At 66.0% G+C, this 13,805-nt stretch overlaps 1 protein-coding gene across 1 annotated transcript; it reads left to right on the plus strand.

The window, feature by feature from the left end:
* The first annotated feature begins 749 nt into the window (after nt 1–749).
* MFSD12 (major facilitator superfamily domain containing 12) lies at nt 750–12,937 on the plus strand. Its single transcript, XM_075723488.1, has 10 exons — nt 750–1,032; nt 7,992–8,202; nt 9,206–9,329; nt 9,573–9,770; nt 10,038–10,130; nt 10,231–10,323; nt 11,070–11,240; nt 11,524–11,618; nt 11,997–12,127; nt 12,792–12,937. The coding sequence occupies exons 1-10, from the start codon at nt 750–752 to the stop codon at nt 12,884–12,886; spliced, it is 1,494 nt and encodes a 497-aa protein (XP_075579603.1). The 3' UTR covers nt 12,887–12,937.
* The last annotated feature ends 868 nt before the right edge of the window (nt 12,938–13,805 follow it).

Consider the following 13,805-nt stretch of genomic DNA (forward strand, 5'->3'; position numbering starts at 1 on the left):
CTCCAGCATCCCAAGTACCCCCCAAAGGAGGGTCCCCATATCCCCAGTAGACACCCCAGTGCCCCAGGGACCCCAGCAGCCCCCCAAAGGGGGGGTCCCCATATCCCCAGTAGATGTCCCAGTGCCCCAGTGACTCCAGTACAACCCCCAAAGGGGAGTCCCCATGGCCCCAGTGGATGTCCCAGCATCCCAAGTACCCCCCAAAAGGGGGTCCCCCATGGCCCCAGTAGACGTCCCAGTGCCCCAGTGACTCCAGTACACCCCCAAAGGGGGGTCCCCCATGGCCCCAGTAGACACCGCAGTGCCCCAGTGACTCCAGTACACCCCCAAAGGGGGGTCCCCATGTCCCCAGTAGACACCCCAGCATCCCAAGTACCCCACAAAGGGGGGTCCCCCATGGCCCCCGTAGACCTCCCAGTGCCCCAGTGACCCCAGTACCCCCCCAAAGGGGGGTCCCCCATGGCCCCAGTAGACGTCCCAGCGCCCCAGTGACCCCAGCAGCCCCCCAAAGGGGGGGTCCCCATGACCCCAGTAGACACCCCAGCATCCCAGTGACCCCAGCACCCCCCGCACTGGTTCCAATGCCCGCCCCCAGCAGCCCCGGCGCCCCCCGCCCCCCCGGGCACGGCTCGCCGCATCTCCCGCGGCGCGGGGCGGGGGCAGCGCCGGGCTGGCGGGGGCCGGGCAGCTCCGCAGCTCCGCCCCCCCCCGGCCCGGGCCGGCCCGGTTGCTGCGGCCGGCGGCGCGGCATGGCGGAGCCCCCGGCGGGAGCGGGGGCCGCGGGGCTGCCGCTGCGGGCGCGGCTGAGCTTCGCGGCCGGGCACTTCCTGAACGACCTGTGCGCATCGCTGTGGTTCACCTACCTGCTGCTCTACCTGCACGCCGTGCTGGGCTACGGCCACCGCCTGGCCGGCGGGCTGCTGCTGGCGGGGCAGGTGGCCGACGGGCTCTGCACGCCGCTGCTGGGCTACGAAGCGGACCGCTCCGCCGGCTGCGGCCGCTACGGGCGGAGGAAGTCCTGGCACCTGGCCGGTGGGTGCTGGGGGGGCCGGGGGGGCTTCGCTGGGGTGCCCGGGGTGGGGAGGGACGGCTCCGGGGGAGCCTTTCTGGGGTGCTCTGGGTGGGGAGGGATGGCCCCGGGGGAGCCTTTCTGGGGGAATGGGAGCAAGGGTGCTTTTCTGGGGTGCTCTGAGTATGGGGGGGGGGTGGTGTCAGCCCCGGGGGAGCCTTTCTGGGGTGCCCTGGGTGGGGCAGACCAAGGGTGCCTTTCTGGGGTGCCTTGGGTGGAGAGGGATGGTCCTGGGGGAGGCTTTCTGGGGGAATGGGAGCAAGGGTGCTTTTCTGGGGTGCTCTGAGTATGGGGGGGGGGTGGTGTCAGCCCCGGGGGAGCCTTTCTGGGGTGCCCTGGGTGGGGCAGACCAAGGGTGCCTTTCTGGGGTGCCTTGGGTGGAGAGGGATGGTCCTGGGGGAGGCTTTCTGGGGGAATGGGAGCAAGGGTGCTTTTCTGGGGTGCTCTGAGTATGGGGGGGGGTGGTGTCAGCCCCGGGGGAGCCTTTCTGGGGTGCCCTGGGTGGGGCAGACCAAGGGTGCCTTTCTGGGGTGCCTTGGGTGGAGAGGGATGGTCCTGGGGGAGGCTTTCTGGGGGAATGGGAGCAAGGGTGCTTTTCTGGGGTGCTCTGAGTATGGGGGGGGGGGTGGTGTCAGCCCCGGGGGAGCCTTTCTGGGGTGCCCTGGGTGGGGCAGACCAAGGGTGCCTTTCTGGGGTGCCTTGGGTGGAGAGGGATGGTCCTGGGGGAGGCTTTCTGGGGGAATGGGAGCAAGGGTGCTTTTCTGGGGTGCTCTGAGTATGGGGGGGGGGTGGTGTCAGCCCCGGGGGAGCCTTTCTGGGGTGCCCTGGGTGGGGCAGACCAAGGGTGCCTTTCTGGGGTGCCTTGGGTGGAGAGGGATGGTCCTGGGGGAGGCTTTCTGGGGGAATGGGAGCAAGGGTGCTTTTCTGGGGTGCTCTGAGTATGGGGGGGGGGGTGGTGTCAGCCCCGGGGGAGCCTTTCTGGGGTGCCCTGGGTGGGGCAGACCAAGGGTGCCTTTCTGGGGTGCCTTGGGTGGAGAGGGATGGTCCTGGGGGAGGCTTTCTGGGGGAATGGGAGCAAGGGTGCTTTTCTGGGGTGCTCTGAGTATGGGGGGGGGGTGGTGTCAGCCCCGGGGGAGCCTTTCTGGGGTGCCCTGGGTGGGGCAGACCAAGGGTGCCTTTCTGGGGTGCCTTGGGTGGAGAGGGATGGTCCTGGGGGAGGCTTTCTGGGGGAATGGGAGCAAGGGTGCTTTTCTGGGGTGCTCTGAGTATGGGGGGGGGGTGGTGTCAGCCCCGGGGGAGCCTTTCTGGGGTGCCCTGGGTGGGGCAGACCAAGGGTGCCTTTCTGGGGTGCCTTGGGTGGAGAGGGATGGTCCTGGGGGAGGCTTTCTGGGGGAATGGGAGCAAGGGTGCTTTTCTGGGGTGCTCTGAGTATGGGGGGGGGGTGGTGTCAGCCCCGGGGGAGCCTTTCTGGGGTGCCCTGGGTGGGGCAGACCAAGGGTGCCTTTCTGGGGTGCCCTGGGTAGAGAGGGACGGCCCCAGGGGAGCCTTTCTGGGGGAATGGGAGCAAGGGTGCTTTTCTGGGGTGCTCTGAGTATGGGGGAGTCAGCCCCGGGGGAGCCTTTCTGGGTGCTCTGAGTATGTGGGGGGGTGGTGTCAGCCCCGGGGGAGCCTTTCTGGGGTGCCCTGGGTGGAGAGGGATGGCCCCAGGGGAGCCTTTCTGGGGGAATGGGAGCAAGGGTGCTTTCCTGGGGTGCTCTGAGTATGGGGGGGCTGGTGTCAGCCTCGGGGGAGCCTTTCTGGGGTGCCCTGGGTGGGGCAGACCAAGGGTGCCTTTCTGGGGTGCCCTGGGTAGAGAGGGACGGCCCCAGGGGAGCCTTTCTGGGGGAATGGGAGCAAGGGTGCTTTTCTGGGGTGCTCTGAGTATGGGGGAGTCAGCCCCGGGGGAGCCTTTCTGGGGTGCTCTGAGTATGTGGGGGGGTGGTGTCAGCCCCGGGGGAGCCTTTCTGGGGTGCCCTGGGTAGAGAGGGACGGCCCCAGGGGAGCCTTTCTGGGGGAATGGGAGCAAGGGTGCTTTCCTGGGGTGCTCTGAGTATGGGGGGGCTGGTGTCAGCCTCGGGGGAGCCTTTCTGGGGTGCCCTGGGTGGGGCAGACCAAGGGTGCCTTTCTGGGGTGCCCTGGGTAGAGAGGGACGGCCCCAGGGGAGCCTTTCTGGGGGAATGGGAGCAAGGGTGCTTTTCTGGGGTGCTCTGAGTATGGGGGAGTCAGCCCCGGGGGAGCCTTTCTGGGGTGCCCTGGGTGGAGAGGGACGGCCCCAGGGGAGCCTTTCTGGGGGAATGGGAGCAAGGGTGCTTTCCTGGGGTGCTCTGAGTATGGGGGGGCTGGTGTCAGCCTCGGGGGAGCCTTTCTGGGGTGCCCTGGGTAGAGAGGGACGGCCCCAGGGGAGCCTTTCTGGGGGAATGGGAGCAAGGGTGCTTTTCTGGGGTGCTCTGAGTATGGGGGGGGGTGGTGTCAGCCCCGGCGGAGCCTTTCTGGGGTGCCCTGGGTGGACAGGGATGGCCCTGGGGGTGCCTTTCTGGGGTGCCCTGAGTATGGGGGGGTCAGCTCCACGGGCACCTTTCTGGGGTGCCCTGGGTGGAGACGGATGGCCCCGGGGGAGCCTTTCTGGGGTGCCCTGGGTGGAGAGGGATGGCCCCAGGGGAGCTTTTCTGGGGTGCCCTGGGTGGAGATGGGTGGCCCTCGGGGAGCCTTTCTCGGGTATGGAGTCAGCTCTCAGGGTGTCTGTCTGGGGTGCCCTGGGTGGGGGACACCCGGGCTGCCTTTCTAGGGTGCCCTGGGTGGAGAGGGATGGCCCCAGGGGAGCCTTTCTGGGGTGCCCTGGCTGGGCAAACCAAGGGTGCCTATCCAGGGTGCCCTCTGTGGAGATGGGTGGCCCTGGGGCAGCCTTTCTGGGGGTGGGGGTCAGCCCCAGGGAAGCCTTCCTGGAGCCCCCTCCCTGCCCAGAGGGGGGAACAGCCCCCGTTGCAGTGAGGTGGGGACTGGGTCCCCCCCGGGTGGAGAGGGGCAGCCCCAGGGGTGAGCAGAATTGGGTGCCCTGGGGTGGAAGGGAGCAGCGCTCCCATGGAAGCTGCCCTGGGGAGGTTTTCCTGCGTGCCCTGTATGGGGGTGAACCAGCCCCAGGCAATATCAGGGCTGGGGCGGCAGTGCCGTGGGTGGGGGGAGATGGGCCTGGGGGTGCCCTGCGTGGAGGGGGGGCAGACCGGGAGGTGCCTTTCTGGGGTGCCCCATATGGAGATGCAGCATCCCCCATGGCAGTGAGGTTGCAACTGGGGTGCCCCACGTGTAGGGGACAGCCCTGGGGGCCACAGCAGGGTGCTCCGGGATCCCCCAGGCATGGGTGGCTGAACCCGGATGGGGAAGGGGCACCGCAGTGTCCCCGTCCTGCCTGGGCACCGTCCCCATCCCGGCGGCCCGTGCTGCGGCGGTGGGGGCTGCCTGGGCACTCACAGCCCGGGGCTCCCCGCTGTCCCTTGGGCCATCCCGGTGCAGCGGGAGGGGGCTGCAGGCTGTGCCTCCGTCCCCCCGCGTAGGGGGGCGTTGGGTCAGGGCGAGAGCTGTGTGCTTAGCCAGTCAGTGCTACAGCAAAAACGAGACTGACAGTAAAATCTGGGCTTTCCCGGGAGCTTGGGGTTTTATCTGGGACTTCCCTGGGGCCAGGCAGCTCTCTGTTATCCCCGTGGGTTACCCTGGGGTGTGGGGCCCCTTGACTGCGCTGGGCTGGGCACCCCATGTGCTGCGTTTGCAGCCGGCACCTGGTGAGTAAGGGCCCCGTGGGGATGCGGAGGAGGCACCGTCTTGGTGTGAATTATTAACAGGCGCTTGTCTTGTGTCATGCCCTGGAGTCAAAAAATGCCGTGAAGTGCGGGGGCTGGTGAGGACTCCTGTGTTGGGGTCCTCTGAGGGGACAGCGTGACCTGGAGAAGGGTCCTCGGTGCCACGGCCGGCGCAGGAGCCTGTCCCATCCCCGCTGACCTGGCGTTGGGGAATGGGGCAGTTAGCGTGAAGAAACGTCCGTTGACAGCCAGAGATAAAGACCCTCGGTGCTTCCTCCCACTAGCAGCACAGTAACACCCGAGCGCCAGCTCGCCTGGAGTGGACAGGCGCGGAGAGAGGACGGTTGTAGTGTGGGTGCTCTTATCTTGATTCCGAGTTTATCTCGGCCAGCCGCTTTGTGCAACCGAAGGATAGCCTGATAAGGTGGCTGATCTCCCCAGAGTTTTGCTTGGCGAGTCAAGGAGGGGGGCAGCTTTACCCCCTGCTGCGGTGTCAGCTAGATCCGCACCCTAGATTTAGGGAAGTGGCTGGAGCTGTGCTTCCCCCCACCCCCGGCAGGTCCGCTCCAGCTGGGTGCTGCCTAGCGTGCACTGAAGGGGAAGTCCTGAATCACATCTTGCACAGGGGCTGCAGCTGCCCTGGCCGGCTCCGCTCCCTGCTGCGGGGTGCAGAGCACCCTGCCCGGCCCTGCCTGCTTCAGCAGCAGGGGTGGAGGCTGGAGGCATGGATGGAGGCTGCGTTTCCCAGCCGGAGCATGGGTTATTCCCTAGAAGGTGGGGGCCACCCCACCACCTCCCTCGGCTGACCATGGTGTGACTGAGCGGAGCCGGCAAACCTGTTGGAACCAGCTGTGCCAGCACCTCTCTTGGCTCAGTTGGTCACGCTGCGGTGAGATGTTTCATGTGGGAGCGGGGCGGCTCGTCTGGTGGCAACTCGTGCTCAGATCAGAGGAAACGTTGTGAAACCGCAGCCTCAGGGGTAGGGGGAGAGACACCACGAGTTGCTATCGGTGGCATCTCCCCACCGCAGCGCCGGGCTGCCAGTGCCAGCGGTCCCGCGTGGCTCGCCCCGCACGCCAGCCCACCTGCTCACTGGCTTTTTCTGGGGGCAGCTTCCTGCTGCAATGGGGTGGGAAGGATGAGCAGCTCTTTGCTGCCTGTCTGAATCAGTCTGGCAGTGCAGCACCAAATTCCCTGCCTGGGCTGCCTGTGCCGTGCAGCCTGGCATTCCCATGATCCTGCCCCGCAGGGCCTGGAGATGAGAGCCTGGACCTCTGCTGCCTGCCTGGGGTGCTGCAGGGATGGGCAGGGTGGTGCTGGGGGGCTCCCATGGCCCCGCTTGGGAGAGTGGGGGGTCCCCATGACCCCTCTGGCTCACAGTGAAGCCACGTTCGCTTGGGCAGAGCCAGGGATATGCAGGTGTCACGATGCAGCTCACAGCCCCACGCCAGAGGAGCATGGCTCCTTGGGGGTGGCCGGTGGGGTTGGCCTCGGTGGTGGGCGCTGCCTGTCCCTGGGGGCCATGAGGAGGAGGGAGTGACAGGAGTCTCCTGCGTGCGTGATGGCAGCGATGGCTCGTGGGTGGGCGCAGGGGCAGACACGGAGGCTGCAGCAGCCTGGGGCCCGCAGCTCCTGCCCCGGCGCTCCCCAGGGGACGTGGGCAAGTCCCTCGCAGCCCTTAGGGGGCTGCAGAGCCCGACCCTGCGGGGCCTGGGACTGGGGAGGGGGCAGAGGCTCCTCGCTCCTCCAGATGGGGCTTGGTTAAAACCGACAGCCCTGTAACAAGGGAACAAAGGAGGTCTGGTCTGGTTTGAACCTTCTTGGACCCTTCCCATCCCCGTGGCTTGTCTGGGACAGAGACACCACAGTATGCCCAAGTTCCCTGTCCTTCAGGGAGCTCCTGGAGCCCCAGAGCTGTCTGCGAGCTGGTGCAGGGCAGCACCCAGCACCCTCCCGGGGTCCTTGCCCAGGGTGGATTGGAGCCGGGCTGGGATTGTCACTGCCTGCCCTCAGCACAGGGAGAACAGCTTTGCCCCGGCCCTGCGGCAGCTGGGTGGCTGTGCAATGTGAGAGTGAGGAGGGATTTCTCATGAGGAAGAGGACCTTGCAAAGTTCCCTGGAGAGGGGACCTTGGGGAGGTGGCAAAGCAGCTGCAGATTCCCCTTAGCTATAGGAACAGGTTCCCATGGCTCTTCGGCAGCACCCAGCGAAGCTGGGGACACGCAGCTCAGGGGATGCGGCCGTCTCCGCGTCGGCGCCTTGGCCTCCGGAGCAGCCAGCGGAGTAACCCTGTGAAAGGGAAGGGAGAAGCCAGCCTGTCCCTGCCTGCTCCACGCAGGCGTCCCCACGCCGTCACGCTGCAGCAGAGGGAGGAGCCTGGCTCTGCTGTCCCTGACTCAGCTGGGACCTTCCTATGGCTCGGAGCCTGGCGTGGGGCGCAGATCTGCTCCTGTCCCCACCCCGTTGCGCTGGAGGTGTCCCTGGCCATCGCTCTGCGGGTGACTTCTGCAAGCGTGGGGGAAGCGTGGCTCCCTCTGCCAGCCCCATGGGAGAAGGGACAAGAAGACGGACGAGCTGGCCCTGCGCCCGCAGGACAGCCTGGAGCCCTCCTGGCCCTCAGGGTGCCTTATCGCCCTCGGGCAGGTAGCAGGGCGGCGCGTCTCCCTTGGAGCCGGTTATCTGCAGGCTGGAGGTGGGGAGAGAAGCCCTTGGTGGCTGCGTGCTGTGATGGCATGAGGGTCTGTCCTCGGCGTTTTGAGTGGGACAGAGCAGGTGCGAGATAGCACTGCACTTTGCGGGGGGAACTTGACTGGGGAGAAGTCTGCTGACAAGTGTCTGTCTGTCTGCCTCACCGCTGGGTGCGAGAGGGAAGGACATCAGCGTGTGCAGGACAGGGTGAGGAGAGGTCTGGGGCTCCATGTGTCTCACCTGGCTGGGGGAAGGGGCCCACCTCCCTCCCCGGCCCTGGGGGGTAGGACCTGTCCTAGCAGACGGCTGGCTGTGTCTGTCCGTCTGTGTCTGAGCCAGCTGGGGCTGTAGGGGTTCCAGGGAAACAGGGCTTGCAGCCTCTCACCGCTCCACTCTCTTCCCAGGTACCACCTGCGTCCTCGTGTCCTTCCCCTTCATCTTCAACCCCTGCCTGGGTTGCAAGGAGAACACACCACAGTGGGCAGCCTTCATCTACTACCTCCCCTTCATCATCATCTTCCAATTCGGCTGGGCAGCCACACAGATCTCCCACCTCTCCCTCATCCCCGAGCTGGTGACCAATGACCATGAGAAGGTGGAGCTCACAGCTTTCAGGTGAGCGCAGCCAGGCCTAGGTGTCCCCCGAACCCGGGGGAGCAGCCCTGCCTGCGCTGGGTCCCATCGCTCGTGTGACGAGAGGTCCCCTGGGTGCCACGGGTCTGATGTCCCCTGTGTGCCGTGGCACACTTGAGCCCTCGGTACAGCAGGACTGGGACTGGGCTGTGCATGTCTCCTGCAGGATGTGTCCAAGTGACACTGGTCTTCTGGGTTGGTGGCCCAAACCCTTTGGTGGCAGGAGAGAATGTCCTGATGCCAGGGATGTTGGTGACGCAGCCTGTGGGGCACTTCCCTGAGCTGGGGGCCCTTCTCCTTCGGGACTGGAGGGTGATGCTCACAGGGGAGGAATAGACACCCCCTGGAAGCCCCCAGGGAGAGCTGGGCACGGCTCTGTGCGGGCTGTCCCACGCACGGCTCTGTGCGGGCTGTCCCACAGGTTGGGGTGGCCCCAGGGCCAGGCTGGGCAGCGTGCGCAGTTCCGTGCGTGGAGCCGGGCTCGGTGCCGCTTATCTGGCAGGATCAGGCTGCAGGAAGGAGTGTTTATCAGATGGAGCAGGGTTTGGTTATCTGCCCGGGTGGGAGGAAGTACAGGTGTACAGGGACCGCAGCGCAGCCGTGCAGGGAGGTTGTGGGGCAGTGCTGGGGTAACCCTGGGGCCAAGGGGGCCAGCTCTGGAGCACTGGGTCAGGCAGCTCAGGGCATCCTTGGGGCAGAGCTGAGCTGTGACTGGAGGGTGGACAGGCTGGGACGGGGGGATCTTGCTTTCCTCCCAGTCGTGCTCAGAGGCTTCGACTGGGCATGCTGGGAGGTGCACCAGTAAGGCTAATGCCTGGCCAGATGCTGTGTGCTCTTGGAAGTGTCACCTCAGCAATGACACTGGGACGCAAAGCTGGCTGTAGCACGCCTGCCTTGGAGGGCAGCCTTGGGTCGAGGTGTCCCTGCCGTGCCTGGAGCTGTGCCTATCCCTCTGCATCACCCTGAGGTGCTGTCTCCCCCCCAGGTATGCCTTTACTGTCATGGCCAATATCACTGTGTACGGCCTGGCCTGGCTTCTGCTGAACTTCCAGGTGGACCAGCCTGACCACACAGAGCACCTAGGCATCCAGGATGTCCCTATATTTCGGGTAAGTGGCAGTGCTCAGTCCCTGGGGTCCTGTCTTCCCTGGGTGGGACGTGGCTCAACGGGGGAGGTACTGGAGGGAGCGTAATAGCAGTGCCCTGAAATCTCACCTACCGCACTGGGCAGGGGCCACATGGAGCTCTTCCTGGGTTTTTGGGAACCCCTCTATCTACCAGACTGCTGGGGGGTGGACGATGGGCAGGGAAAGGGCACCTCCTGCTATGCTCACCCCCTCTGCCTCACCCAGAACCTGTCCCTCATTGTGGTGGGGCTGGGGGCCGTGTTCTCCCTCATCTTCCATGTGGGCACCAAAGAGAAGCCGTACCCGCCGGGCTCACTGCCCCAGCTGGAAGAGAGCACGCGCCTGCTGCAGAAGGAGCCTGTGAGCCCCCCGCGCCCACTGCTGATCTGGAAGGACTGGCTGCTGGAGCCTGCCTTCTACCAGGTACGGCTGCAGGCGGGGCTCGTGGCGCCTGTCCCAGGCTGCTGCCCTGCCTGGGTGCTGTGGGCATCCTCTGGCAGCGGGACGTGCCACTGGTGTGGGTGAGGATGGAGAGATGGGCTGTGCTGGGCACCCGCCTGCCATGTCAGGGGGGCTCTCCCCTTCCCAGTGGGCATCTGTGCCATGACAGGGTCGGGCATGGAAGGTGCCAGCCTACCTTCCCTACCTCAGCGTGGGCTGAGCGGTGCTGCCCTGTCTGTCCCCTCACAGGTAGCAGTGCTCTACATGTCCACCCGGCTCATCGTCAACCTGTCCCAGACCTACATCGCCATGTACCTGACCAACTCGCTGCTGCTGCCCAAGGTGGGCGCAGGGCAGGTCCCTGCCCGCGTGTCGAGGTTGTGTGGGCAGGGGTCCTGTGCCGATGATCCGGAGCTCATCTCCCTGTCCTCGTCTCTTGCAGAAATACATCGCCACCATCCCCCTGGTGATGTACATCAGTGGCTTCCTCTCCTCCTTCCTCATGAAGCCTGTGAATAAGTGGATAGGTCGAAATGTGAGTCCTGGGGGCCTGGTGAGGATTGAGTTAGACCCAAGGAGAGGCCCAGGGGCCAGATCCTGACTGCACAAGGGAACAGAGCAGACCTGAGCCTGGCTGGCGAGCAGGGACCCCTCGTGCATCCTCTGCAGATGACCGCCTGCTGCAGCATGGGTCCCGCTGGGACAGTGCAGGTGGTGGGCAGTGTGAGGGGGCATGGGCCTATCCTGCACATCTCTGAGGTTGGGGAAAGTGATGCTGGTCCAGAGTCAGCCCATCTTGTGCAGCCCTGACTGGGCTGGGAGAGCCCCATGGTGCCCGTGAGAGGCAGAGGGAGGGTTTGGCTGAGCCAGCCTGGGCAGGCATGGGGCGTGGGGGTCTGCAGTGCCAGCAGGAGGGGGCTGTCCCTCCAGTGCATCCCTCTCCACACTGCAGCAAGCACCGGTCCCCAGTAAGCCTCCACCTCTCCTGCCGGTTGGGTGTCCCCGTGCAGGCACCCTGCCTACGGCTCTGCTGGGGGCTTGGCTCTTAGGCTGCAGCCACCGCTGTAAAACAGCCTGGACCACTGTAAGGCCCTTGCTGCTTGGGGGCTCTTTGTTTAAAACCAGCTGGGAGTGAGCTACGGCTGTCCCCCGTGGGTCCGAGGCAGCAGCTGGCCCCCGTGCCCTCCCCACTCACCCCCGCCTTGCCAGGTGTCAGCCGAGACAGGGTCTGAGCTCTCTTTCCCTTCTCCCTCTGCTTGTCCCCACGCTGGCCCAGAGCAGCTGACCTACTTCATGGGCATCCTGGTGATCTTGGCCTTTGCCTCCTGGGTGACTCTGGCCAGGCAGATGGGAGCAGAGATATATGGGGCGGCCGTGCTGCTTGGGGCTGGCTCCGCCACTATCCTGGTCACCTCCCTCTCCATGACAGCAGACCTCATCGGCACCAACACGGTACGTCTGCTCCTCCCGGCCTGGATGGACCGGGGTGTCATAGCGGGGCTCGGAGCCCGCGGGCTGGGGCGGTCCCTGGCACGGGATCGGGGGGACACGGAGCCCCCTGCGAGGGGGCTCTGCTGTGGGGGTGCGGGCAGCCCCGTCCCCTGTGCCAGGGCTCTGCTGTAATATGGGCTCTGCCCATGAGAGGGCACAAGGCTCTCGCTGCTGGCGCCCGCTGGGCCGCGTGGCAGGGCTGGCCTCGGCACAGCGGCCGATGAGGTTTCCTCTCCCCTCGCAGCACAGCGGCGCGTTCGTTTACGGCGCCATGAGCTTCACGGACAAGATGGCCAACGGCCTGGCTGTGATGGCGATCCAGAACCTGCACCCATGCCCGTAAGCGTCCCTGTGGTGCGGGAACCCTCCCAATGGCAGCTCCCACCACATTGCCTCGGGCTAGGCAGCAAATATGCCTCATTTGGAGCAAGAGACACGGGTGAAAACCAGCTCCGATCTGTCTTAAATCCTTCCTTGACTTCTCTTCTGGCCTTAGAAGAGGGCTGCATCTCTGGGATGCACGAAGGGGCTGGGGATCTCGATGTCCAGGGTGCTGCCCCTGTCTCCTTGCCCTGGACCTTTCCCTCATGTCCCAGTGTGAACCAGTCCTGACACCAAGGATGTGGGACCACTGTCAGCAGCCCCAGGGCACTTGCGCAGCACTGGGCCAGGCTCCAGCCCTGGCCACCAAGCCACGTCCCTGCCCTCTCCCTGCAGGACTGAGCTCTGCTGCCATGCCTGCATCAGCTTCTACCACTGGGTGATGGTGTTGGTCACCGGAGGTGTTGCCATCGCTGCCATCGCCTCTCTGTGCTGTATCATGGTGTGGCCCATCCGTGTCCGCTATCGTGAGTGGGGCTGGGGGCACTGGGGGGGGGGGGGGGGGCTAGCCATGGGGCTGGGGGCACTGGGAGCCCCATGTCTTGTGCCAACCCGGGGCTAAAGCAGAAGTGTCTTTCCCGACGGCCCTGGCTGCGGGGAGGCGGCAGGAGCCCTGTCCCGGCGGGAGATGCCATGGCAGGGCTGGCTGTGGGGACACTTGCGGCTCTGCCCGCCGGGGGACCCTCATGGTAGGCACACGGGGCAGGGCCACCATCCCGCTTCTGCCGCTCCTGGCCCCGGAGCCAGGGGCTGTGCCTGCTTGCTGTGATCTACCCCTGCCTGGCCCTGCGATGGCCATGCTGACCCTGGCACCCTGTGGGTCACTGAGGGGTGGTGGGGGCTGCTCCGTGTGCTGGTAGCCAAATGTGGGGGCAGGGGTTGGGGTGCCCCTTGCCAGGCTGGGGACCCCGGCACCAGCGCTCAGTGCCAGTTCAGCAGCTGCCTCTGCCCCAGATGGGTGCCTGTGTCTTGCTCTGGGGAGAGAACTGACCCTCCTGTGCTGCCCTGGGGACGTGCTAGGGCTCCCCGTGCCAGTGGCAGGAGAGTCCAGAAGGTCCAGGCCAGCACGTGGTGGGTCACCCCAAAAGCTGCAATGGCTCCTAACCTGTCCCTTCCCTCCCGTCCCCACAGATGCTGTCCGCCTGGAGGGGCCGAGCGGGCCGGGGACCCCCTACGGTGCAACGGAGAGCATGGAGGGAAGGATCCAGAGCAGCACCGTCAACTGAGCAGGGCCTGTGTCCTCAGCCATGGCGGCGTCCACGCTGCTGAGCTCTGCCTGGAGGGACCCCCGCGGCAGGGGACGGCGCGGGGGCACTGGGCTCCGGGGGGGTTGGCCCCTGCCCTGTCTCCCTGTCACCTTGCACAGGACTCGTGTCCCTGTTGTCTGTGAGTCCCCCCCCTCGCCCCCGTGTCCCGCCTGGGGACCCGTGAAGGATGTCACCCTGTGCTTGCACAAGTGTAACACTAGAAGGCCCTGGGCCAGGCTGCGGGGGTCAGCCCCAGCACTGCGGATGGGCACCTGGCCCTCGGTTTTTACTTGCTTTTCTAAGGTCAGTATGTACAAATAGCACTTTTTAAAGGAGGAGAAAAAGGAGAGGGAAAAAAAAAAAAAAAGACAACAAAGCACCACTAACTGTGGACAAACGTCCTCGGTGTCTTCCCTGGGCCTCTCCCCACACGGGCAGGACCCTCAGGGCCTGGGCTTTGCTCCTGGGGGTCAGGGACCCCCATGGCTGGGGGGACCAGGAGCAGTGTAGGTGGTTTGGGGCGTGCACAAAGGCTCTTGGGGTTTTGACCCAACGGTGCTCCCCCTTTCTCCTTTATTCCTCCACGGAGAGGGAGGTCCCAGCACCGGGGAACTGGCGGGGGGGTCCCGCAGACGGAGGGAGGGAGAGAGGCCCGCAAGATGGCCGCCCTCAACAACGATGGCGGCTGCGCCCGCAAACAAAATGGCTGCCGCGCAGCAGCGCTGGGGCCTAATGATTGGCTCCTGTGCGGCTGTCCCGCCTCCCGGGACAGGACAGCCAATGGGGGCTCTCCTTGCCTTAGCGGGGCCGGAGCCGCGGAACCGGCCGCGCCGCTCCCCGGCTGCTCCCGCCCCGCGCCCGCCTGGTGCCACCGAGGCGCTGCGGCAGGGGGGGCCGC

Source organism: Pelecanus crispus, chromosome 20 (assembly GCF_030463565.1).
Source record: "Pelecanus crispus isolate bPelCri1 chromosome 20, bPelCri1.pri, whole genome shotgun sequence".
In the NCBI taxonomy this organism is placed as follows: domain Eukaryota; kingdom Metazoa; phylum Chordata; class Aves; order Pelecaniformes; family Pelecanidae; genus Pelecanus; species Pelecanus crispus.

Coding starts and splice junctions, on each gene's coding strand:
- MFSD12 (XM_075723488.1), top strand. CDS start 750: ATGGCGGAGCCCCCGGCGGGAGCGGGGGCCGCGGGGCTGCCGCTGCGG. Junction 10,131..10,230: donor ACTCGCTGCTGCTGCCCAAG/GTGGGCGCAGGG, acceptor CGTCTCTTGCAG/AAATACATCGCCACCATCCC. Junction 11,619..11,996: donor CAGAACCTGCACCCATGCCC/GTAAGCGTCCCT, acceptor CTCTCCCTGCAG/GACTGAGCTCTGCTGCCATG.